We start from the raw sequence: 27,178 nt of genomic DNA on the forward strand, positions 1-27,178 counted from the left end.
ACTAGTTCTTTCTTACTAACTTAGGTGTACAAGGAGATAAGTTGCCAGAGGTGTTTGTTCTGTCACTTGACCATTACATTAAGATAGAGGTGGAACAACTTTTGATGTATTAGTGTCTGTATTTCTGAGCTAGTGTGAAGTGTTCTCTCAGGCATCACAAAATCTGTTGCAAAAGCATTACACTGAGAATAACATCCAATATTTACCACTTAAGCCAATACTGTCGAGCTATGTTGGGTTTGAGGGAATTCTCCCATCAACAACTTGCAGAGCAGAGGTTAGGCAAGAATAACATGGGATTAATTTTCAGAAGTTAAAGGTATACATGGGTGTTCCCTCTGCCAAAAGTAGTAGTAGCATATTTCTGCTTTTTAAACCACTCTGCTGCTCTTTGATGGAAGAGTGGAGGGTTGTGACTCTGTATTTTGGGGTTTTTTGGTAGTATACCTTAGTTGTTGTTTCTTACTGGTCTGACCATAGTTATGAACCCTCTTAAATTTGTTCATAACTATCAAGTTCCTTTTGAGCTGACTTCTTCTAGCGATTTAAAACTCTTTTCCTATCAGCCCTCTTTTCTTTTGATGCAGTTTGTGTTTTTCATCAAAGGTGTCAAAAAAAGAAAAAAAAATAGTATTTTCTTTTTTCACTGCTTTTTTAGTGTGTGAGAAGATTCATTCCATGGGACAAAGGATTCTCTATGTAGATACTGACAGATTGGCTGGGCTCTTTCCTCTAACCCTAAAAGAGAAAGCTTGCTTGTTTCTGTTGGTTCAGGAGATTAACTTCTATCCTTGAGTGTGTGGTTGAATGGAAATGTTATACTCAGTTTAAAGTTTTAATAATGTTGGGAATCACAGAATTATTTGAGTTGGAAGGGACCTTAAAGATCATCTTGTTCCAATCCCCCTGTCATGGGAAGGACACCTTCCACTAGACCAGGTTGCTCAAAGCCCCATCCAGCCTGGCTTTGAACACTTCCAGGAATGAGGCAGCCACAGCTTCTCTGGGCAACCTGTTTGAGTGTCTTTAAACATCATCCTTATATCTAATCTAAATCCACCTTCTGTCAGTTTAAAGCCATTCCCCCCTGTTCTGCCTCTACAAGCCTTTCTAAAAAGTCTCTCCCCAGCTTTCTTGTAGGTGCCTTTTAGGTACTGGAAGCCTGCTCCAAGGTCTCACTGGAGCCTTCTCTTTTCCAGGCTGGAAACCTCCAGCTCTGTCAGCCTGTCTTCTCTCAGCCTGTCTTCACAGGAGAGCTGCTTCACCCCTCAGATCATGTTTGTGGCCCTCTTCTGAACTCACTCCAATAGGTCCATGTCCTTTTTATGTTGGGGACCCCAGAGCTGTACACGGTACTGAGGTGGGGTCTCACTGGAGTAGAGGGGGAGAATCACCTCCCGTGGCCTGCTGGTCATGCTCCTTTTGATGCAGCCCAGGATATGGTTGGCAGTGCACACAACAACCAACACCCCCAAGTCCTTCTCCTAAAGGCTGCTCTCAATCCATTGTCTGCTCATCCTGTTTTGCCTTGACTCACCTGTAGGACCTGGCACTTGGCCTTGTTGAACTTCATGAGGTTGGCATTGGCCCACTTCTCAACCGTGTCAGTGTCCTTCTGGATGCCATCCTTTCCCTGCAGTGTTTTGGCCACACCACACAGGTTGGTGTCATTGGCAAACTTGCTATATTGCTGACAAAGATGTTGAACAGTGGTGGTTCCAGTACCAGTTCCCTGAGGAACATCACTTGTCACTGGTCTTCACTTGGACATTGAGCTGTTGTTCACAACTCTTTGAGTGTAACTGTCATAGAATCATAGAATAGTTAGGGTTGGAAAGGACCTTAAGATCACGTATTCACCGACTAATCCAGCCTGGAGAAGGCTGCATGGAGACCTCATAGCAGCCTTCCAGTATCTGAAGGGGGCCTACAGGGATGCTGGTGAGGGACTATTCATTAGGGACTGTAGTGATAGGACAAGGGGTAACGGGTTGAAACTTAAACAGCAGAGGTTTAGACTGGATATAAGGAAGAAATTCTTTACTGTGAGGGTGGTGAGGTACTGGAATGGGTTGCCCAGGGAGGTTGTGAATGCTCCATCCCTGGCAGTGTTCAAGACCAGGTTGGATAGAGCCTTGGGTGACATGGTTTAGTGTGAGGTGTCCCTGCCCATGGCAGGGGTTGGAACTAGATGATCTTAAGGTCCTTTCCAACCCTAACTATTCTATGATTCTATTATTTGGTCAAGAACTTCTTAGAAAATGTTCTTGTGAGCCTGGATCCTGTAGATTGAATTGGGACTAGTGACAGACCTATGTTGTGCTGTGGCTTCTTTCTCGCTGGAGAGAAGCTGCAATACTGTGCAGTTTTGTGTGGGTGAATGCGTGTGGATGGTGTGTCTCTGCCCTTCCAGTCACCTATTGCCTGGCTTTTCTCTCCCATGAACATTCCAACATGGAGGGTGTTCCTCTATGCATGTCCCATCATGGGCTCTGTCTCCTGTGCTTATCAGAACACACCTTCCTCCTCCCCACTTGTCCTCCATAGCTATTCAGTACAATGAGCAGTGTTGCTCTGGAGCAGAGCTGAAGTGGTTGACCTCTTTTGTGGTGGAAGAAGAGCTCAGTAGCTCTATGCCTGAGATGCTTCAGAGGCTTTTTCATTGCAGTGTTAATCTCTGCTGTGCCTGATTTGGAGAGGGACTTGAACTTGATTCTTTTCCATCTGAGACAAGTGTCCTGAGCAGCGCCACTCTGTCTTCCCCTCCTCACTCAGTGCAGTAAAAAGCTTTGTTGGCAGTGCCTGGCAGGGGCTAAGCCAGTAAACCAAACAGTGCCCAGACTGCAGCACTGGCCTGCTGTTGTCTATTCTGCATAATTGTTTGCGCCTTCCTTGGCATGCTTTTAGCACCTTTGCAGATGATGTCAAGGCACGGTTTGTGGAGCAGCATTGGCCAGGGACTGTTTCCAACAGGTGGCATGGAAAAAAACATCAATTTCAGGGAAAAAGCGGGAGGGAGCACCCATGTGGGTTTGAGTTGTAGTGGTGCACTACAGTTAATAGTTGTCTTCAAGGCCAGGCAGTAGACCTTGCTGGCTTTATTTATTAGAACAGCCATAGGACTTGATCTCAACTTGCTGAATTTAGGTTGTTCTTGTACCTAGCTTAATCTTTTGGATGGATTAATTTTGTGTAATGGAAAAGCCTCATCAAGTTCACTTGGGAGACTGTTTCTCCTGTCCCATTGTTTGTGCGCTCTGGTTTGATATGGGAAATACCCTCTTCTGATTTTGACCTGTCTTCACTTGCAGCTTCTGCTTTCACATAAGTAAAAACTGCAGGATTAAAGAGTATTTGAGAGTCTTTCAACATGCCTTAAGTTTGCTCTCTGTCTCTCATTTTAACAAGCATTTCATCCTGGACCCCACAAGCCTTGCTGCAAGAATGTTTGTTTCTATCAACAGGTTTTGTTTTAATGAATGAACGTTTTTGAGCAAAAATAACGGATGTCAGAAAATTCTGCCTCTAAAACTACTCCGTGAAAGAAAGGGACAGAGACTGAATTGGTGGCTTTCCTGACCACTGTGCATTTGCAGTAGTTGCTACTAATTTATGCTGAACAGTAAAGACCATTATTTATCACTCTCTGGCAAAACTGCCAGTCGTCTGTTGCCTAGGTAGAGCTCTAGATAGTCAGGGAAAAGGGCAAAGCCAGTGAAGGCCAAGCAGTAATGTAAATGAGAGGTGGGGATTAGGTTTTCACAGGTATAGTGCAGTTGCTACTTGGCATTTAAAATCCACTGGGGAATTTTTTGGTGTTGTATTGTTCTAGGGAATGTACCAAGCAGTAAAAATTCCAAGTTAATGTTTCAGAGCACTTAAAGTGTTACTTTTAAACACAAAAAATATGGCTCATGCTGACAGCCCAGACATTGTACCATGGAAAATAGCAAGTAACACATTACTGAATGTGGTAATGTGGTGGCTGTGTTGCATGAATTGCTTTTACATCTTCATAATCTACATCCAGCAGAACTGCTTAATGCTATTGTAGCCATAGTTTGCAATAAATAGGGTCTACTGAGTAGGATCTCTTTTGATGTTTTATGTAATTACACCTAATGAAAAAAGCCAGGACTTTGGTATTAAAAATCTTCAGATAACGATTTTTATAAGTAATGGATATAAGGGTTTTATTTTTTTTCTTCAGTACATACTCCTATACTCCTCTTTAATTTTATTGGTTTTTCTTTTCTTAGTGTAGATCTAAGTGATGAAGAACTCTCTTAACACTACACCTATAAATGTGAGTAGTAGAAGTTTAAAGACAACCCTGTAAGAAGTTCATAAGCAGCAGACATGATATCTTGCCTATAGCTTCTAAAATATTTGTCTACATGCTGTACATTGAAGTTGAAATTATTAGTTGCCTGGAGTCAGAGTGGGCAGCTGCAGTGTGGGTTTGGTGTGTGAGCAGGGATGCCAAATGAACGAGTGAGACATCAAAGGCTTGTGGTTACCAGCACTGGCTGATATGTGGCTGTTAGCTGGAAGGGCCATACCTCGCTCTTCTCTAATACCTGTACTAGGTACACTAGGACCACCTGGTGTTTCAACTCCTAATTCTCCAGCTTTTTACTGTACATCCTGACCTGCTGACTCTCAGCTCTTATCCAGCAGTTACCAGAGTGCTGGCAGCAGAGAAAACATCTCTGCTTTCTGTCTCTGATTCCTCTGGGGCATTTGAAACAAATTTCATCTTAGGAAGATAGGGTCAGACTTAAGTCAGTACATAAGGAGTTTCTGGCTTGCTGATTTCCAAGCAGAGCATCTGATCTTACGCTGGCCTTGCCTTTTACCTTTGCAATGACTGCATGCACAAAGTGATCTACAGAGAGTAACAACCCCTTTTATTCAGGTTGGTATTTTCTTGTCTGTATGTCACACATAGTAAACCTAAGCACATATCATCTCCCTGTGAAGTTAAATCTGTTTGACCCAAAGTATTTGTGTGGTTTTTGGGGGGTTAAAATCAAGTAGGTTTGTATTGATTAAGCAACCACAGAGATCGTGGTAAGGGGGGAAGCAGGTTCTCCTGTTGTAGTGTGTTTACTTTTATCTTTCACTCCAAGAGCTGTTTGCCTTTTGCAGCCTGAAAGAGCACCTTAGAGAGAGTGTTGGGAGAACCAGCAGTGGCATTAATAATGGGACAACTTTGGCTGCTGCTCTCCCTGCAGTGGGTGGGCTGGGCTGGTGTGGATAAGAAACTACTGATTCAGCTGATGAGGTCCCCCTGAAACTTTTCAGTAATGAGATTTCTTGTTTAGGAGAAGACTGCAATACCGTGCAGTTACTGTTTCCTTTAGAAGCCAAGATCACCCTCTTTTTCTCTCAAAAGATTAGTAATCCTGAGTGTGTATTTTTGTCACTGTAAATGAGTTTTAGAAATCCAGGTATGTTTGTTCATGCTTAGCTTACTTTCTCAAAAGCTCTTCCAGACCTTTGGAAAGCATATACCCAAGTGTTACAGCCTCACAGATGGCACACGAAGCCTCGCTGCAGGCAGACTTTGCTTTTCTAGCTGTGTCTGTTTGTCACTGCTGAGGCTTGTGCCATCTTCTGGAACTCACAAGACTGAGGCAGAGCTGTTTAGGTTTGGGCAGTTGAACAAATTTAGAAAAGTGGAAGAGGAAGCACAATATTTTGTAAAAAATGAAGTGTCAAGATCTCATTTTCCCTTCCCTGTGTTTGTGTCATGGCGTTAGTTCAAGCTGCAGGCGCTATTGTGGCATCTGTTACACTTTTCTACTTGCATTTAGCTGCTGTCTCTACAGATTATCAGTAAAACATGAATTATTCTCCTACTCCTCCTAATGGCTACTATTTTTTGTTTTGATATGTGTTTTCTCTAACAATCATCTCAAGCTTTGGAAGGTAAATGCATTTGCTAGTTTACCAAATGAAAGAGCAAAAGAGTTTTTCTGTGTATCTTGAAACAGTGTGTTAAAGTTAAAACAACGCTCCAGGTGTCCACAGTTTTTGCCTAGCTTCATGTGGGAAGGTTTCCTTGCTTATTGCAGCCTCACCGAATGTCACCATCCCTCTCAGCAGTTCTTAATTCATCATTTTTTTACAGCAATGTCCTCTTTTCATTGGGAAATCTATGTTTCATTCTCAGAGTTTTCATTGTCTTACCTGCACAAGGGGCAACATGAGTGTTCGGTTTTAAATTTTCTGTACTGACTGTGTGTCTACTGCTGGAGTTTATAGTAGTTACCAAGAGACAATGTTTCAGCATATCCACTGCCTTTCTTCTTCAAAATTGTATTTGCAACTGGTTGGAGACACTTAAAAGTTGCTGGAGGAGCCCAATTCCATAATGTTCCCTTTCTCTTTTAGGTTGAGGGTGACCTTATTTTTATCCTTGAAGCTTGAGTTATGAAGGAGGTTATTAAGCTGACTGATGTCTTGCCAGTATCGCCCAGGTTTTTTTTTCCAGCCAGGTTTTCAATTCGTTTACATTTCTTGCCAATGCAGAAATTATTTTTAGGCCATGATGAGGTAAATTATCTCAGGTTATAAAATTTATTGCTGACTCTAGTTAAACGCTTTGTTAATACTGGGGACAAAGAAGAAATTGCCCTTTGTCAGCTTTGCAAAAGGATAGTTGGTTTGATGCTCGTGAGGTACGTTCCACTGTGAAACACCTTGAAGGAAGGAGGGTGTAGTGAGCCCAACGTCATCCTAGGGATGATGATTGTGCAAGATGGTTTGATTCAGTCTCATCTTCACCCTTAAAAATGGCAATCATTGTCGTGTCTTTAATGTAGATAGTGTTAAAGTTACTGACCTCACCCTACAACACATGTGCACTCAGAGTACAAACCCGTCATGCCTGATTTTAGATGTAGCAGCAAAAAAAGACGAAAATGAGTTGTCCATTCTCCCAGCTGTGCATCTCCCCACATACAATGTTATTTCCTTGTACTTTAGCTGTAGGTTCCATATGATTATCAGAAAATCTCAATTTCTGTTTTTCTTTCTTGTTTTAAAAGCTTTTTAAGGGGGAACTTTAAAATAAGAAACTTAGTAATTGGAAGGAACATGGTTTGGTTTGTCAAGCTTGTTGCCAGAAGAGGTCAGATATGCAAGAGACAGGCCTGCGAGACTAAGTACCAACTTTGGTTATGGGGTGCTTTTTAAATGGGTCTGCTGGAATTCCACCAGCTAAGCTTGTTTTTGTGATCTGCAAACCTGGTGTATGGTACAGCTGCAATGCTGTTTTTTTTTTTTACCTCATATATACCTATATATGCATATGTATACATATGTGTGTATGTACACATATACCCTACAAATACAGATACTTATTTAACAAAACAAATAAATATACATATAGAAGTTCTGTTGAAGAATTAGCTCTTCTTGATTTTGTGTTTCTTTGGAGAAGTTTCATTGCAAAAATGAAAGGAGATGTTAACAGTACATCCAAACCCAAACAAAGCAGTGTTCAGTCTCAGTTCTTGCTTACTTCCTTGGTTGGTAATGGCTAATGATGTCCCTATAGCAAAACTTTTGTGCATTCTTGTCTACAGAGGACCCTCACTGTGCTTCAGGATATGAGGCAATTATTCATAATAGGGTAATTATATTTCCAATCAAATCTTGTTATGGAGAATGGTGTTGGTAGAGGAAAAAAATACTTAGCTTGGAATCTTGTGTACTTACATGAAAGTTGGAACCTGCTATTACGTGTTGCTGAGAAGCATGCAGTGCATTTCTGAAAAGTGTCTACTTTCATCTTTGTATCTCCTCACTTGTCTTTCTCCCTTTTCTAAATAGTTCCTACATGATAATGAAAAGTTGTCTTATGTAAAATGTTGGTGTGCTGATATGAATGGTTCATGACCTGGTGATGCATTTATGGTACAGGTACCTGGAGCTGGAAAGCAGCGGTCATCGAAATGAAATCAGGTTGCATTATCGTTCAGGCAGTCATCGCTCCCACACAGAAGTGTTCCCATACATTTTGGCAGACGATAAATGGCACAGGCTTTCCTTAGCAATCAGTGCCTCTCACTTGATTTTGCATGTGGACTGCAATAAGTAAGTCAAATGTTTTATAAGAAGTTTTCACATTTGAAACATTCTAGCTCTGAGCAAATTAAATTATACCAACTTGGGACTATATTTTTCCTTCCTTTTCAGAATTTATGAAAGAGTTGTGGAGAAGCCCTTCATGGACTTACCTTTGGGTACAACCTTTTGGCTGGGACAAAGGAATAATGCACATGGTTATTTTAAGGTATGCATTCCCTGAAAGGAAGAGCGAACTTGAAAATGATGAAGAGATAGGAGCATATCTCATATAAGGAGCAGCTGAGAGAGCTGGGATTGTTCAGCCTAGAGAAGAGAGGGCTCAGGAGGGATCTCATCAGTATGTTTAAATACCTGAAAGTGTGTGTGGAATGAAGGTAAGGGATCAAGACTCAGTGGTGCCCATTTACAGGCCAAGGAGCAATGGGCAAAACCTGAAACACCTGAGATTCCATATGAACTTAAGAAAACAGTTCTGCTGTGGGGCTGGTTGAAGTAGGACTACTATGGAAATATTCAAAAGCCATTTGGACAGAGTCCCGAGCAACCTGCTGTGGTTGATCCTGCTTGAGCAGGGAGTTGAAGATGTAGATGATCTTGGGGTGCCTCCCAGTCTCAACTAGTTTGTGCTTCTGTAATCATAATACAGTTTTTAGTGTTATGGTGTGTTGTGTAGCAGCTTATCTGATGCAGTGAGCTGTGTTTCCATCAATAAATAAAGTTGCAGAGCCAGATGCATAGGGCTCAGTGTCACAAAGTGACATAGCCAACTGCAGCCGAAGACAGGGAAAGATAAATGACTGAGTGCAACAGAATTCCAGGAAATAAATGGTCAGATTATTGTCTGTTTCATAGATAAATGCTTCTTTTTGTGTGTGTCACAGAACACTACAGTCTAGGGAAGTCCAATTTAATTTCCTCTGTAGGATTTAGATCTCATCACAGTATCTTCTCTGCTCAGAAATGAATGAGATGACTAACATCAATGATGAAAATGTTTTTTCCCTCAGGAAGAATATTTGTACATGTGTTTTGCTTACTGCTTCTGCTTTAGAGATGTATATATAGCAAGCACCTGGTGTATAGCAAGATTGAGAAAGTGAATGCTGTGTTGAACTGGAGTGTAAATTTTGATTCCTCTGAGTCCATTAGGTAGCACACATTGGTCATAGCCACTGTCTGTCATTTGGCCTGTCTTCTCTGGAGCTCCTATAAGAAATGATGGCATCCCTGTGGATGCCTTCCACACTGCAGTCCCATTTTCCTCTCAGCAGGCATCTTTTTACTTGAACTGCAAAATAGAATTGATGATGTTGATCACAGACACAATCATTTTTTTAAAATATGGCCTGTTAAATCCTTTTTTTTTTTCCAATGTAAACCACTTTGGTTATGGCTTTCACAGCAAGTTCTGTGCTTTTGTACTAAAACCAGGTTTTGGATATTGAAATAGTGTTTCCTATACTTACATGCTAATATATATCCTTGTACAGAGGCCCAGTAGGATGCTCAGATTTGAAAACTGGAGCATGACTTTAGTTTTGTTTATCAACTCAATATGTGTTTCCTTTCCCTCCAAAAGACTAAGAGGATTTCTGCTAAACAAGTTGCAAACTTTTATTCCTGGCTTAAATAAACAGTTGACTCCAACAATAAAATCAGAAAATATTAATGCATTATTTAAACCAATCTCAAATCTTTATTCTCCTATTTTTCTTGTGCTTTCTCGGTTTTTGACTTGATTATATTCTTCTTTTTTGCGAAATCATAGTCACTGCAAAGAAACTCATTAGTTATAGAAAAAGGAACACCCCAGTAGTGGACAGTATTTTGTTTTTCCTTTTTTCTTTCCTTTCAAGAAGGATAAAATTACACAAAAATGCATGGAGAATTTTGTCTTGGTTACAAATATAAACCAGCTTATCAGAAATACAGAAATGTACAGCTGTTAAAAGAGCATTGATGCAGTCAAAATGTACTGTGCTGTGATTTCTCTGGCAAAATGCAGAGCCAGTGGTCAAACTCCATCTGAAAATGTGACTTCATTGTACAGGGGTTTCAGCACTTTAGAAGATGAGGACTTTCAGTGCTTCTTAGTGTTTTGGAGAGCATGTATTTTTAGGCAGTCACTGTGGGACAACTCCTGCTGGTGTGATTTTGAGAGGGCCCTGTGTTTAGCTATTTCTGAGAATCAGGCTGCTTTGAGCAGATTAAATGGATTGTCCAGAGGAATCAAAGTAGTCGAGATCATTAGTCGCTCTGAAAAAGATCTTATTTGGCTGTATTTGATTTTGAACCTTATGTTACTGTACTAAACCAATGTGCTGTAGGCATATTCACTGGGATGTATTTGTACCTGTTTCACTTTAAGGTCTGAAGTCTGAGAGAGCAGTTCTGCCAATCTGATTTGTGGTGCTGTGTAACTTCTCTCAGTACCTGGCATCCAGCAATGGTGTGTTAATTTGAAATACTAGGTTCTTTAAGAGCCTGTGCAAAGCCTCTCATGAATTGTCAGGAGGTTCTGATTTGGGAGCCCAGGTGGGCTTGGTGTCACAGCTCCCTTTTGTTACTTTGGGAGAATAAGAAGGATCCTGAATTCTTGGCGAGTAGCAGAGCCCAGCTCAAATCAAATAGCTGTTACATGATGAATAAAGCTTCTCAAATAATTGGAGAAACTTTACTGGTGGTTAATAGCTAAATTGTTTGAATACTCCCCTGTGTTCAGTGAAGAGTGTTTTAAACTTGAATGGATCGGACCCTGCCATATCTCTTTTTCACAAAAGTGCCATTACTTGGATTGACATGAGTTGGAACTTGATAATGCTGGGGATGGAAGGGAGAATAAATAAATACAGCGAGCTTTTTGGTGCACTCTTCGAAGAAGTCTTTGCTTCTGACTTGCAGAACACATACTGTGGGGAGGTCCTGACATGGAGCCCTGTCTCAGGCATGCCTGTTTTTTTCACAATTGGCAAATCACTGCAGCTCCTTGTGTAGCAAGGGGAAGCATCTGATCCCCCTAGATTGTAGCTGTGTTGTTAAGGGAGAAAGGCAGGCATGGTATTCAAGTATCCTCTTAGTTGCCCTCTAGTGACACCTACTTTCTCTGTAGGTCACTTAGCTTGCTAAGTCAGCCCATGTCATTCACTTGAAGTCAAAATTCTGTTGTGTTTTTATTGACTTTGCAACTTTTGCAACATCTGTATTGAATGCCCTGTGCATGTGGATGAAATGTGGACTTTTGCATTGTGTTCTTAGTGTCATGAAACATTCTCTTTAGAAGCATGTTGTAATTATTTTACTTTTCTTCCTGAGAAAGAGTTTTGGAGATGCAGAAAGTCATAGATGAAAGGAACATCTGGAATGATATGACAGGATGGCTGACTTCAAAGTTGCTGTTTGGCCTTTGCTTTCGGAGAGCAGTGAAGTGTCTACTAATTATAGGTTAAGGCATAGGTGAATTTCATGCTAAACTTCCCCCGAGTTCTTGCCAACATACAACTCTGCAGCAGTGTAGCAGACATGTAGTTTCTCAGCATTCTGCATGCTTTATGGAAGGATCACCATCAAAATCTGTCATGGTTTAACCCCAGCAGGCAGCTAAGCATCACAGAGCTACTTGCTCACTCTCCTCTGTGGGGGGTTGAAGGAAGAGAATCAGGAGGGTAAAAGTGATAAAACTTGTGGGTTGGGACAAAGACAGTTTAGTAGGTAAAGCAAAAGCTGCTCACAAAAGCAAAGCAAACCAAGGAATTCATTCACCACTTCCCAGGGTCAGGCAGGTGTTCAGCCACCTCCAGGACAGCAGGGCTCCATCATGAGTAACCATTAATTGGGAAGACAAATGCCACCACCTCCCAACACTTTGTGCACCTCCAGCCTGCTTGCTGATGGGATGAGGAGCAGAAAAGTCCTTGAGGATGTGTAAGCACTGCTCTGCAAGAAGGAAAACATCCCTGTGTTATCAACACTGTTTTCAGCACAATCAAAAACATAGCCCCATACTAGCTACTTTGAAGAAAACTAACTCTACCCCAGACAAAACCAGCACAAAACCATACAGGGTTTACATGAATGTGTTTTTCCTGACTCAAGTTCCTTTAATCTTCACTTCTTTTTGACAGTTGTAGCTTAGGAAGAGATTTGCATTTTATAAGTGTTTCAAAGTAACTGAAATTGCAACTGTTTTTCAAATTACTCTTAAAGGTCATTTTCAAGTTTTTCTCAAATGGCTAACTAAAAATAACAATAAACCCACCAAATTCTTGCCACATAATTACATCTTGGCATTTACTCTTATGTCTTTAAAAATGGTGCAGTGTGTCTGTATGTATTTCTATTTTACTTTGTGTTTATTCTTCTATCACTGCATTGGATCAAGGCAAGAAGCTGTATAAGTATTGTTTTTATCAGGCAGTTTTTCTGTGTGGTCTTTAATGCTTTGCATGGTGAATGAAAAAAACATAATTTTGACAGGTATAAATAATGTATTCTTTTTTTTTCTCTTCACTTACACATAGGGCATAATGCAAGATGTGCAATTACTTGTCATGCCTCAAGGATTTATTTCTCAATGCCCAGATCTTAATCGCAGTAAGTCTGTTAATCCTTATGCCATAAAATGAAAGGTGTACTTTGTACCTACTTTCTGTTCTACAAGATTTCTTAAAACCTTGAGTTTCACCGCATTGGTTGACTACTCTGACATGATTGAGCCTACTGTGAATACAGTTTGTATTTTATTAATATGCATATTTTGTTTTTCTAGCATGCCCAACTTGTAATGACTTCCATGGACTTGTGCAGAAAATTATGGAACTGCAAGACATTTTAGCCAAAACATCAGCTAAGGTAATGTTTACTGGGAGTCACAGCATGGGAGAAATGAGGACTCTGGTTTTTAGGTTATTTGTGCTTATGTGGGGAGGTGTGTGTGAGTGTGCGGAACATCCCTGCATGGTTTGTTTCTATGTTTGTATTTATATACCTGTGCCTAGTGTCTATATGTATGAATTCCCAGTTCAGAAAGCTTTCTGGTGTTTTCATATTTTTATAAAATCATGTATTTCAATAGGAAACAGGATCAAAATCCCTGAGCAGGGAAAGGGCTCCTAGATATTCAATATATATTTATTAGAGTAATAAGTCAATGAATCTAGAATGAAATAGGTTGCTGTGCTTGTAATGCTTATTGCAGCAAGATTTCTTGGTCCAAGATTTTTCTAGACCTGAGCTGCAAAAGCATGTTCAGGCAAAATATATACAAGACAAAGAATTAAGAATCCAAAGCAGCATTTTCTTTTTATTTTTCCTAGAATATTGCACAAAAGCCATTAATGTCTGCTGGTGAACATAAGTATTCTAGTTTTAAATGTCAGTTCTATAGATATCTGCAGGAATGCTGTTACCTGGCTGATTTGATACAGAAATGTTAAAAATGCCTTGGTTGAAGTGGAGAAACAATTGCTAACATGTTGGTTTTGAGCTTTATCTCCAATTTTGCCTCTCTTCAGATTCAGATCTTTTGTGTATAATCTAATATCTGCAAGTAGTTAATGTAGAGCAAGCCTACTTGTTTTGTTTCATGGTGTTCCTCATGTTAGAGAAAGACGAAATGAATTGTCTTGCTTCTTAATTCCCATCTCTGAATGACTGATGGTTTAATCATAGTGTATTTTACCATGTTTTATTGTCTTTGACTGCATTTGCCTATGTACATTATTTCATCTACATGCTTGATGATCACATTTATGCTAATGTGGAAACCATTTACAAACTCAAAACTTCTTTGTAAATTATAAATACAGTTGTCTCAAGCTGAGCAGAGGATGAACAAGTTGGATCAGTGCTACTGTGAAAGGACCTGCACAATGAAAGGCACGACTTACAGAGAATTTGAATCCTGGACAGATGGCTGTAAGAACTGCACTTGCATGGTATGGCTATAGTTTGAGTGGAGAGTCGGGAACTCTGGTATTTCCTCTGATTGCAGTTTTACTGAGGCAAATAATGAGAACTTCCAGGTGTGTGCTTGGTAGTAACAAAAAAGTGCTAGAAAACCTATTCTACATCTAAGGAATAGTATTAATGAATGTGTTTTCCTATTGTTTCAGCAGTGCCAGCATATGTAGGTCACCTATATTTCCTGTCATCATACACAGATGCTATGCAATATATTTAGCTATCATGTTATTCCCATGCACTCAATTGCCAATGGTTTCTCTGGATAATGAATTCTCTGCTTTTTGTCACTATAAATGTAGCCTTTTTCTTAGCAAATTATTTAACTGATCCCTTGTGTCCGATTTTCTTTGGTTGCCTTTGGTTACATCTCAGTAAGTAATACAAAGTAAAAAGTCAGGGTTATATGCATGCTCTGTTATATCACAAATGAAAAAGATTTGTTAGGCGGATGGAAGATTCCCAATGGTATCATAACTGCAGAAGTGATAGCATGGTCTGATGTCCTTTCAGGTACCAGATCATGAAATCTTTGTTATTGTCCATTTATGTAAAACTCATTAATTTCACTTGAACTCCTTAAATGCCTAATCCAAAGGCCATTAGAAATCAGTGAAAAGGCTGTTGTTGTCTGTACTGCACCTTAGATTGATTTGCTGCTATCTGTAGTTTGTTAAATGTTTCTCCTTAAGCTCAGTATGATTTTGATCTTTATATTTCCATAGGGATATTAATTTTGCTTTCAGTTTTTTGTGTTTGATGAGAAGATGACTTAGTCCATGGTATGAAATCTGGCTGATAGCTATTTAGATATTGAATTTAGTGTTAAATGCATTAGGTATTTTTGTCTCAGATTTTTGTTGCAGCTGTGAAATTACTACCTTTTAGGCATGTATTGTCTCATGTGAAAATCAGGAGGCTGAGTATTGTTCTGTGAGGTTGTTATTTCACACTGATCTGTCAGTTTGCTGTTGACTGGCAGAATGTTTTACCTCCAAATAGATTTGCCTCTAAAAAAATAAATTTGATCATTATCATCTCAAAGAACACATCATATATGTCTAAAAGATTGTATGCATGATATTGTAAAGGTATAGTTTCTGTTCTTGTAGTTATTAAAAGAACCATGTTAAAATGTATTTTTAGGTAGTATTAGAAATTCATTGCATTTAAAAATAGACTTTAAGCTCCTGTATTTGAGAACATTTCTGTTCTTTCTAAATATAACTACCAATGGTGCAACTACCAATGGTGCACCTTTTGTTCTTCTAGAATGGTACCGTGCAGTGCGAGGCTTTGATTTGCCCCCTCTCTGACTGCCCGCTTAACTTTGCCCTGGCATATGTGGATGGCAAGTGCTGCAAAGAATGTCAATGTAAGTTTTACCGTGGTGCTTCCTTCAGTGAATATTTTGAAATCTGTACAGAAAAGAAACCTTTCTGTAAACATGTCAGTGGAAGAACTGGTCAGGGAATGAAATATTTGAGCTAAGGAGTGGGGGAACTTTGACTTCTCTGAAATATTTTTGGAAATTGATAACCAGAAAGTCTTAATTTTTTGGGTGAGTGTATTTAATTTTATTTTTATTTTTTAGATCATAGGTATTTCCTATCAATATTTAAGAAGAAAAGATAAATTAAAGAACTTTCTGCAGGCTTTTATAGTCTGTCTTTTAGACCAAACTGCTTGAAATTCAAGAACCATTGCCTGGCGTTTGTTTTTACCAGTGTTTCTAAGACCTCTATCACAAGAATAATGTACTTTCAACCTTATGTTGTAGTGCTAGAAATGGAGGTTCAGATTTATGATTCTTCTGTAATTAAAGGAAAACTCATACTAGACCCAAGAGAGCACCAAAAACCAGACACCTAGAAATGTTCTTTCACGAAAGGTCAGACAGAATTATAAGGAAACGGGAAAGAGGTAATTTAATATTGTCATTTAAGATAGGTGGTTACCTTTTGGGTTTATATCATTTTGATTTTGTTGCAAATAGGGCCAGAGAAGGGAAATTTTAGGTTAATCACTGTCTAGATGGACTAGATACAATATTTTAGGTTGATTATGGATGTGTGTGCCATATGTGATGGTTATTTATTTTAGGCTACGGAGGAATCCATTCCTGAAATTGAGCACGAGATGCACACACTTTATTCTGTAAATGCTGAGATTTTTCTCTGTGGTTTTATCACTCTTCTACTGCTGTCTAAGACTTCTTACAGAGTACAGAGAAATATATAACTGGTTAAAATGACATGTTGTAAGATAAAATTCAGGAAGACGTTTTATACTCCATTGATCTCTCTCCCACAGGAGTTTATTAATATTTAATTGTGTTAGAAGTTACACAAACCATCCCATTTTATGAAACCTTATTAACTTACTCAAGTAGATTAATTCTAACCGAGAGGAAATGAGAATTCAAATACTTTATTTTTTTTAATCAGCTGCACAGAATTTCCATGCATATTGGATGGCTCAGGGCATTGGCATTTCAGGGATGTGAGATGTATGGAGTTCAAGCCTCTATTTGGATCTTTGACCATGTTGGCAGAGTTTGAAAATCCGATCCTCTGAAGTATGTTTTTGCAATGTACTGCCTGTGAATTGAGTTGGGAATTCACCATCCAGATGTTAATGGGGAAATGCTCACATCGTATGACTTATTATGAAGTTACTTTTATTGGAAGTCTTGATAAAGGTCAAGAAATGTGAATGAGCATATGGACACTGACCTTGTCATACAGCAGTGCTACTCTCCTTTCAATTAATTGAAAGCAAGTGCTAGGACAGCCACTTTGAAGTTTACTCTGATACTGCCTTTTTGATATTTTTAATATTACCAAAAGCCTTTTAGCTTCCAGTGTTGTTAACTTGATGCCAGTGCATAATTCAGTTTATAACTAATATGTGCACGTATAACTCTCTTGAGAAACTACCAGAAAAATTATTAGATCAAAAAATATAAACAAAAATTGCTTTGCAAAATTATGCCTAATTTAATCTAGGTTATTTAAAGTGCTTTTAAAAAAACCAAACAACTTTTTAAAGTGGCCAAATCCCTGGGACCAAAGGATGGAGAGTCTAAATTGTAGTCCCATTGACAGGGTAGTTAAATTCCAGTGAAAAGAGCATTGAGGATGGAAGTTAGAGGCAATGGAGACTGCAGGAGCCTTGCATTTTCTCTGGGCCAGTTTGGTGGAACTGCTGAGTTGTTGCTGAGCTCATGTATATATGTAACAGCTGTATCCTGTCTTTTTGGTGCCTTCAACTCAAGATCTGAGCTTGACTGAGGTCAGTGTGCTCAGTGATCACAATTCTTGCTCAAGGGGTCAAAGCTGAGTTCCTCGGTTTGGATAGGTTCTGAGAATAACTTTTTTCAGTTCTCAGAACAGCATCAGGGGATATAGGATCTGACTGGATTATGTAGAGTGAACACAGATGGCTTATAATTGGAAAGGCAGCAAATTGGGTTGTGTTGCTCCAGGAGCCCCTGTTCTTAGTATTGGACATCAGTCATAACTGCTGAGAAAAGGTGATGCCTAACACTCTGTTCTTTAGCTGGGCTTAGTATTTGTTTCAAGGTTGAACACTTATGAATATCTCTTGTTTCCTTCCTGGTATCTGTGGTCCTGTGTATCAGATGATGAGTTGTTTCTGCCAAACTGCTGTGTGAGTTTGAACTGCCCAGACAGTGTTAGCTGTGGTAGCTTTGTGGCTGTCTTACCTGGGGCTGAGTGCTTCCCTCCACACTTCCTTTCTTCTGCTAGTATTCAAAGAAAGCCACCAAAAATGAAACAAGCGGGATCTGATTTAATGGCAGCTGGTGTAGCAGAGTGAAAGTGTAGAGCATTTAAGGCTTTTACAGTGGCCAGCAAGCAGGCTTCACAGGTTTTTTGGTTTATTTAGTTTGTTCTTTTTTTCCCCTGAGTGACTGAGGATGGATTCTTTCTGCATGGCTTTAAGCATACTGAATTTGTGAATACAGTCTGAAGGGGCTTCATTTGTACTGGTAAATAGAATAGGGCAGGCACAGTCCTGTGGCCGTGGTGCCAGGTGGCACATGTGGCCCACACCTACATGGCTAAACTTTCTTCCCTCCAACAAAGCATCTGCATCCAGATGGCTGACTGGGAATGGCCTCTGATCAGTGATGTTCCCCTAGCCATGCCTGGCATTGCTTCAGAGCATGTTGGCTGATACAGGTCAAAACAGTGTCATGATTTGTGCTAATGCTCAGACTGCATGGAGGATTGCAGACTGTAATCAAGCATTTTTAAGCCTGTTGTCATTTACTCTTTCATTACCTGTTGTGTTTCATTCATTAGTTATGGACATCATCAGTTAAGCTCTCTTGATAGCCAGTGAAAGAGATTGGCATCTCCAGAGGACATTTGGTGCTGAGAGGAAGCTGGAAGGGATGGAATGAATTGCCTTTTGGAGGTGGATATCTCTTTCCATGAATTGTAAAAGGAGCCCAGGTGATTAGAGTAGATACCGAACTTCTAGACAGGTAGTTGTGAGGTTAATCTTTCCATCAGTTACTGTAATGTGTGTCAGCTAGGAATGGAAAGTGCTGGGTTTTTAAACCTGATTCTGACATTAGCACTTATGCTAATAGGCTTGTGGGAGCCTACCAAGCTGCCAAGCCCTAGGAATTTAATTCCAGCCCAGCATTTACAACAAAGCTGCACTGTCCGATATGTGTCTTGTTCGATGGAGTTCAACACTTAAGAAATTTCAGCACAGCTGACTCTTCCTGTTTTTCTTAAATGTTTAGCTCAGGGAAGAACATCTGGTAAGGAATGTTGTAGATTTATCTTTAATCATCATTGTTTTGCCTTTGGTGTTTCTTGTAAACCAAACAAAACAAACAACCTAAAACCCTAATGTTCTTCCCTAACTCTGTACCTTTGTTTGAGGGTATTCAGACAACTTGTTCTGTTTTGTCTTGGTCGAAGGTTGATGCTGGTAGTGTAAGGAATGGCAATGCATGCAAATTTTCTTTGTGTTTTCTGTTAGTCGTAATGGGCTAAAAGAAGCAACATTTTTCAAGGGACACAAATTGGCCAGTGTATTAGGTATATGTTTCAGCTGCAGACAAGCTATTCAACTCAAAAATCAGTCCAGCTATCAGAACATACATCTTAGATCAATGGGAGCTTCCTGTGAAGAATTGTTTGAAGCTGGAAGGCAGAGACAACTTTCTTTTCTATTCCCAATACAATTTTAAACCTATCTGAGAAGGTATGTGCAAGAGATCGTTAAATTCTCCTCTGAAGAGACAGATGCACTATGTGGTGATAGGCACTGATAGGAATCGGGGAGAGATTAAGCTCCCTTAGTGACCCTATAAAGTATTGCTTTAGACCACAGACTTGGCTTAAGAAGTACAAGGACGAGTTCATTTATTGCAAGTGAACTGTGGAAGGACTGCCAATGTCTTAGCTGAGACAATTGGTACTGGGTCAGCAAATCTTTTTACGATAATGTTTTTATTAGTCAGTGTATTAACACTAAGGCCTTGCTTCCAATAGCTTATGCAATATATATATATATTTTTTTTAAAGGGAGAGAGTGCATTTTTAAAAAACAGGTGTTTTTCATATTTGCCTTTTTTTTTTTTTAAAGATGAAGTGATATTTGTACGGTATCTGGTGCAGTAATAATTCCCATCACCAGACTGATCTCCACGAAGAAAGTGTTCTCTTCTTATCACTGTCCTCCTCCCAGTGATACCATAGATATTTACAGACCTCATCTCAAACTATTTAAATCTATCCCAACAGATATCAGTGGAGGTTAAAGTCTGAGCCATTATGTTTAAATCTGCAGCGTGTGACTATCCCATGTACTTGCTTTTTTTTTTTATTAAACAAGACATTTGATGGATTTCTGGTGCATTTTAGCCAAATCTGCACTCTAACACAAGTATGAGAAGCATTGGACTGCACTGGATCAGTTCACTCTCCTGTTACTAGCAGGCACAAAGAAAGAGTGTATAAAGGGGTGCTATAACTCCATAAGGATTTTTGAACAAAACAATTAAGACACAGATACGAACATGGCAGTTCTTACAACATGCATGGGTTTCTGATGCAGTGACCTGTCTTGTTAGCTTACAGAAACTTCTATTGTTTTTATTAAAATTAAGGGCATTTCCCCTCTTGCTCTTCATGATGCACTGGTTTTTTTCCACCCCAAAGCTACACTCTTCTGCAAGCTCCTACAAGCAGGCTCCTTGTAGCCTATTGACACAGAATGAAGGAACTGTGAAAGCCCATCTGCTTCTCATTGCACAGCAACCGACCATCTGCAAGAGTGCAAAATGTTTACCTAAAAACTTCAGGAATATTCATTAACCTTTCTCTGAAATTCACCATTTATCCAGGTGGATTCAAGGTATTATGGATTTAAGCCTGTGCTGCTCACTGAGTTTTTCACCTTTCCACAAAATTGTCAGCTTTTTTTTCTGGGCAGAAGGAGTGGTGCTGTCTTGGCTTAGGTAATGTCCATCAGTGGCACAGTAACACAACAGCCCCTGCCTTGATCAGCTGAGTGCTGAAGGAGCTTCTGCATTCAATGTGGCACAGAGAAGAGGCTGCAGTGCAGAGAAATGATTGAACGACAGAACAGGCATCAGTACTAGAGGAAGAAGAGGCAGGTTTTAGCAGTGAAGTCATGATTAGGCATTTATCATAGCTTTTTAAAAGAATGCACACTTCAGAATATAAAGAAGAAGCAACATTCTGGCTAATGCAAAAGCTTAGTTGCTTTTTGATAATGAATATTTATATGTGGCTTTTTCAAGATACAAATGTAAATAAAGCATGAATTCTATTATTTTGATTTTTTTTTTTATTAGGAAGAATCAGATAAATTAGCTTAGTTCAGACCAGAGCAGGCAGATATCTGAAATGTAGCCAGCACTGGATTATTACCTAGAGCTATGCTATTTATTAAAATCTACTGTAGTCAGCATGCAGAAATTATGAATGGTATTTATCATTTAGCAGAATAGTGTCCATTTAGCCTCTACTTTCTGGATTTTCTGTGCTGAAATGGTTCACATCAACCTTATTTCTCAGGCTTTTGAAAAACATACCATGATAGTATCACATTGTAATGACAGATAAAAAGCATTATATGCATGCTTGTATTGCTGAGATAACACTGTACTTTACTGCCCATTTTATACGTTTTTATTTCTCCAGCCACTCTGTGTCTTCAAAAGAAAGGCAGTATTTATATTCATTTAGACACATTTTTTCTAAAGAAATCTTTTTCAAGGGAAAAAAATGTATCCTTGAATAAAATCAGTGATGCTATTTTAGATTTGCAAAACTATAGTGGAAAAGCATAATTGATGCATGAATGAAGCATAGCTCCTACAATCTCAGTGTCCCACAGAATGGTTGAAGTACCAAGGGATCTCTGGAGGTCATCTGGTCCAACCCCCTTATGCTCCAGCATGGCCGCCTACAGCAGGCTGCCCAGGACTAAGCAATCTACACAGATGCAGACTCCACAACCACTCTGGGCAACCTGTGCATGTGTTTGGTCACCCTCACAGTAAAAAAACACAACCTGCTTTCTTGTGTCCAAATGGATTTTCATGTGTTTTAATTCATGCCCATTGCCTCTTGTCCTGTCGCTGGGCATGACTGAAAACAGTCAGTCTCTCTCATCTTCATTCCTTTCCATCAGTAGTTTGCACACTTCGGGAAGATCTCAGAGCCTTCTCTGGGAACTGTTAACATCTTGAGAAGCTGAACATTGAGATGCCTGAAAAATGTTTTGAAGCCTTTCCTGTGATGAAGAAAGTGGAAAGAATCCCCTTGGCTTTGGTAGGCAAGGACAATCTCACCCTTGACCGTAGCTGCTCAGTCACTATATTTTTCATGGTAAAGGTATAGCAATATGTTTGGTTTGTGCCTGTTATATATCCAATTGCAGGATTATCGGGGGCTTCTCAGTGCAGAACTTGTAGTCTCTAATTGACCTTTGTAAGTTAGGGAGTATACCTCCATTTAGACAGGAAACCCTGAGTCTTTTCACTTGCAGTTCCCTGCTGAGCAGGAAACTCACTCCTCCTATGCCTGTCGGTCTCTGTAAATTGAAATACAGCTCACAGTAATTGGACTTCTCAGAATATTCTGCTTCTGCGTTACCTTTCCTCCTCCTCCTCCTCCTCTGCCTCCTCCATATCCTTTGAGTTTCATTGTTCCACATTAGCAGAGGAGGACTGGGGGTGTCAGTGCACTGTGCATCAGTCAGGCTTTTCATGCATCAAAGCACGGTTCCCTCCTAGGCAAGTGCCTTTCTAGCTTTTCTGGACCCTGTGCATTGTGGAACTCCACTGCAAGACTCCAGATCTGGAGGATTAGGGTTAGGGTTAGGAAATTTTGCTGTAAGCCATGCTCTGCTCTTCCTTGCTCTTCTTATAAACTATTTTGGCAAGGCTGTCTGGGAAAAGAACCTATCCTTTTCTATTTCTTTCTCATTATGTTCTTACTAGGGAGTTAAAAAATGCAAAATACCTGCAGTGCATTGTTATTCTAGTTTATTTCCAGTGAAAATGAAACATTAACATATGTTAGGTATGGATATTTTTGCTTTCAGACAGCTGGGAGTGGACAGACTGGCAGTGTTCCAGTCTCTAGTAAGTTACTATTCTGACTTTAGTAATGCTGATTTCACTAGAATTTGCTTAGTCAGGTGGCTATGAAATAATAGTTTAAAAAACCCCTCTGCTTCTATTTATAATTACAGAAATCACCTAGGATATGTGTTCATGTGGCTATGTGCTGATTTTAGTATGTTTGTTCTCACCAGTGATGTACTGCATCACTGGAGTGTGGTTTTTTTGGTCCCACAGCCAGGAGCACATTGCCAAATTAGCAGCTTGTAGCCAATGTCCTAGTTTCTGCCTGGAGCTTTTCCTCTGTAGATCTTGCAAATTTCTGTAGTAGTAACAATGATCTTTAATGGACACGTGTTCTGAAAAGAGCAGAACTTTTCTTTAGCTGAAAACCCCAAAACTGCAGTTTTTGGACAGGGTCACTGAAAAGTAACAAGTTGGAGACAGAAGGCACTTCTTGGAGCTGGATAGAACAAAACACCAAAACACAGGTAACCAACCAGGATTCATGGCCTGTTGAGGCCTGTGCAGTTTGCATCCGACACTCTCATTCCTAACAGGATTGCTATGTTGACAAGGGTCATCTGGGTGTAAAGCTGGCATAAGGGAGACACTGGTAGGAGCCATGGGAGTAAAAGAAGACAACACGTACAGTTTTCTGACAGTGCCTGTCATGTGAAATAAAAAAATGGGAAGGTTGTGGAGGCTGAAACTCAATAAATGAAATATTGAAAAAACCCCCACCACAAAACCATCAATAATAACGTGGTTTTATTTCTTTGTCATTCTAAGGAAGGGATGTAAAATATAAATGAAGTTGGTTCAGTGAGAGTCACATTAAATGATTTTTAGTGTTATCCTTTATTTGTCTTTTTGTAAAGATAATGATTCAGGCCAGTGGCATTCAGTCTTTTGCACTGTGGAAGTTTGAAAGCTTTTCAGTGGGAGCACACAGTGAAGTAAACCTTTTGCTGTGTGGTTTACTTCTCTTAGCCATCACTTGCAGGTAACTGATGCATAGACCTCCAGGCTGTTATTGATCACTGTTTCTACATCTGTCAGCTCATAAAGTATGTTTGGCTTCAAATATCAGCTACATTGTCCCGTGTGAGACACAACTTTAAAACAGATCTCATCAGCTATGGTGTAACAGTCCTTTCTCATACTCTCTTCATGATCCCTTCAAAGCAATTGTTGCAGTCATCTTTATTTGAAGAGTTTCTGCTGTTTGTCATAGAATCATAGAATAGTTAGGGTTGGAAAGGACCATAAAATCATCTAGTTCCAACCCCCCATTTTGCTGCTTTTCACTGTACCAGGCACAGAACTGTATCTTTGGTAATTCCCATGTATAACTGGTCTGCCTCTTTGCCAGTTTAGAGAATGTTTTTATTAACTTGTGTCTTTTTGGAGGGTTTTATTTGGTACTAGTTTCCATTAAGAAGAAGGCTCTGTCCATTTGTTTGAGAGGGTAGTTGCCTATTCTAAGCCTTTCTGTACAGAGTAGCTGACTAGTATTTTTTCCTTCTACTTGCTGAAATTATTTCTCTAACTTTCTGCTTGTAAATGAAAATTCTGGTACTCTCCTGCTTGTTTCTGGAAAAAGTTTATGCAAACTTTTTTCAAGAAGAATTTTTACCATTTTCCCAGGTTTCATTTTCTTTTTAGAATCATAGAATCAGAATAGTTAGGGTTGGAAAGGACCTTAAGATCATCTAGTTCCAATCCCCCTGCCCTCGGCAGGGACACCTTACACTAAACCATATCGCCCAAGGTTTTATCCAACCTGGCCTTGAACACTGCCAGGGATGGAGCATTCACAACCTTCCTGGGCAACCCATTCCAGTGCCTCACCACCCTCACAGTAAAGAATTTCTTCCTTATATCCAATCTAAACCTCCCCTGTTTAAGGTTGAACCCGTTACCCTTGGACTACAGTCCCTAATGAATAGTCCCTCACCAGCATCCCTGTAGCCCCCCTTCAGATACTGGAAGGCTGCTATGAGGTCTCCATGCAGCCTTCTCTTCTCCAGGCTGAACAGCCCCAACTTTCTCAGCCTCTCTTCATATGGGAGGTGCTCCAGTCCCCTGATCATCCTCGTGGCCTCCTCTGGACTTGTTCTAACAGTTCCATGTCCTTTTTATGTTGAGGACACCAGAACTGCACACAATACTCCAAGTGAGGTCTTATGAGAGCAGAGTAGAGGGGCAGGATCACCTCCTTCGACCTGCTGGTCATGCTCCTTTTGGTGCAGCGCAGGATACGATTGGCTTTTTTAATTGATGACATTTGGTTAAAATCCCTTAAAATTGTTTGATATCTAATTTTGTTGTGTTTTTTTTTTTCCTGACAGGTGAATAAAATTAGAAGGTATAGTTAGATTTGCTGTTTTGTATTGTCAAAAGCTATTATGGTGAAGAACAGGATTATTTTTATCTTGCCCATTTATGATTTCCAGTACATACTTACATATTGTAGTTAGAATGATGTTACAGTAACATCATTGTTTCATGTAATAAGTTGGCACAGACTACACCTAGTTTCAATTATTAGGGTTCCCCTTTCTCCCTCCATTCCTGAAGGCAAAGCAAGAAAATACACTTAGCTCATGTGGAAAATAGGCACATACCTGGTTTTTTTCTAGAGAGTGAGTGCTTTAAATACTTTGAGGATAGAGAAGTTGAACAGGTGTGATTCTCTCTATATCATTATTACTTTGATAGAGAGATTTAAATTTGGGAATTATTCCCTTAGGATGTCTCTTCAGGTTATATTCATGGTCACTGAAGTGCAGCATCCTCTCAATGCAAATTTTATAGGCTTGTAAAGAGGGAGTTTGTTTTGTAGATGTTTTCCTCATGCCACATCCAGAAACTGTGTAGATCCTTAAGACACCTAAATGAGACATCAAATCTGAGTACAGCATAGAAGAGATAACAATCCTGCGTATGGTAATTGTGAAGTTCTCAGGTTTCTTAGTAGTAGTTGCATATGACTTCAGAATGCTTAAATCTTGTCCATGGTCTTCTGTGGCTCTGTATGTGTAGAGTTGGCAGTCTGGTGTAAGCAGCTAACCACAGATTTTTTCTTTTGCTAATTTTGCAGTACTTTATTGCAGAGTCGCTCTGAAGAAATATGGGAATAAATAAATAAATACATTTAAAGCCAGAAAATTAAAATAGACATATAAATAAAGGCATCACATCTTAATTTTTATGCAGGTTTAACTGTCTTCATTCACATGTTTGAACCTTTCCAGTGTGACCTCTTGAGACCCATGAAAACTCAATGGAATAAACAGGTTGGTTCTTACATTGTGAGCAAACAGGGTAAACCGCCCCCCCCCAAAATCATGAAGGTCAAATTGCAAAACAAATCAGATGTTGCTTTTTTGGATGCAGTTCTTAACAGACCATGTTTGACTTGCAAGCAGGGAGGTGTAGTGAGCCAATTCAGTTAAGGAGCTGTACTTGTTATTTCTATCAATGGCTTGTAGTAAGCTTTAAAACCTGTCAGTCTAGTTACTGTACACATGAAAGTCCTTTGTTCTGTAGGATTTGACAGTTTAGACTTTAAGAGATTAAGGTGTATTGAATATAGATGCAAACAAGGTCTTTGCTACTGACATATTGATAATAAATTGAAGAATTTATCAATGCACACTGCTGTTATTCTCATGTTTTCATGAGTTTGAAAAAACTGAAAAACACTGGGAATGGGTTTCTTAAAATTCATCTTAATACTACTTAACCTATTCTAGTCATTTCTGAGATTCTTGGTAATGAAAGGAATTACATTTAAAGATGTACCATTTTCTTTGCCATTAAAATTGCAGAATTGTACTTGGCCTTATGCAGGTTTAATGTTAATAGGCAGTAATTAAAAGTGAAATCTGTTTTTTAATTGTACTTTCTGATTATTGGTTTCCATATAGTGGTAGTGGTAGACAAAGGAATAGGCACAAAGTGAGTTGGCTGATGTATCAGTAAGATGAAAGTATTGCAGCTCTCCTAGAGACTGGCATACACTGCAGCTCCCTTTAGACAAGCATACCTGGTTACATAAGCATGTGGACTCTGAGTGTAACATCTGGAAAGATCCACTTGAAGATGATAGGAATAGTAGCATAGATATGACTTTTTTCTTAATTATCAGTGACTCTAAGGATTTCTTTCCTTGATGTAGTTCCCAAACCAAAAAGAATAATCACATTAACAGTTGCTATGAACTCCAGCTTACTGTTTTTCTTATTGGGTTGGAGCATCAACCGATGCACTCTGGAGAAATTAGCTGTAACAAAGGAGAATCTGTGAGCATCTGCTCCAGCTACTTTTACATTTTTAATTATTTCAAATCCTGAACTGGCTTCAGACATGAAGTGTTGTATTGTTTAGGAATGCACAGTGGAGAACAGTGGCTTCTGGCAGCCTTGAGAAACAGGGTCATGATGTTAGATGTACAAAGGTTTCTATTTAAAG

General features: G+C 39.5%; 1 protein-coding gene across 1 annotated transcript in view; it reads left to right on the plus strand.

Annotated features, from left to right (window-relative positions):
- NELL2 (neural EGFL like 2) overlaps positions 1-27,178 on the plus strand; it is a 166,270-nt gene that overhangs the window by 29,076 nt on the left and 110,016 nt on the right. Inside the window, exons 4-9 of the mRNA XM_034063122.1 lie at positions 7,933-8,106; positions 8,209-8,305; positions 12,618-12,690; positions 12,866-12,948; positions 13,905-14,033; positions 15,331-15,433. Of these exons, the coding sequence (XP_033919013.1) occupies positions 7,933-8,106; positions 8,209-8,305; positions 12,618-12,690; positions 12,866-12,948; positions 13,905-14,033; positions 15,331-15,433 (659 nt within the window). The remainder of the gene's footprint in view (positions 1-7,932; positions 8,107-8,208; positions 8,306-12,617; positions 12,691-12,865; positions 12,949-13,904; positions 14,034-15,330; positions 15,434-27,178) is intronic.

The sequence above is a fragment of the Melopsittacus undulatus genome, chromosome 5 (genome assembly GCF_012275295.1).
Source record: "Melopsittacus undulatus isolate bMelUnd1 chromosome 5, bMelUnd1.mat.Z, whole genome shotgun sequence".
NCBI lineage: Eukaryota > Metazoa > Chordata > Aves > Psittaciformes > Psittaculidae > Melopsittacus > Melopsittacus undulatus.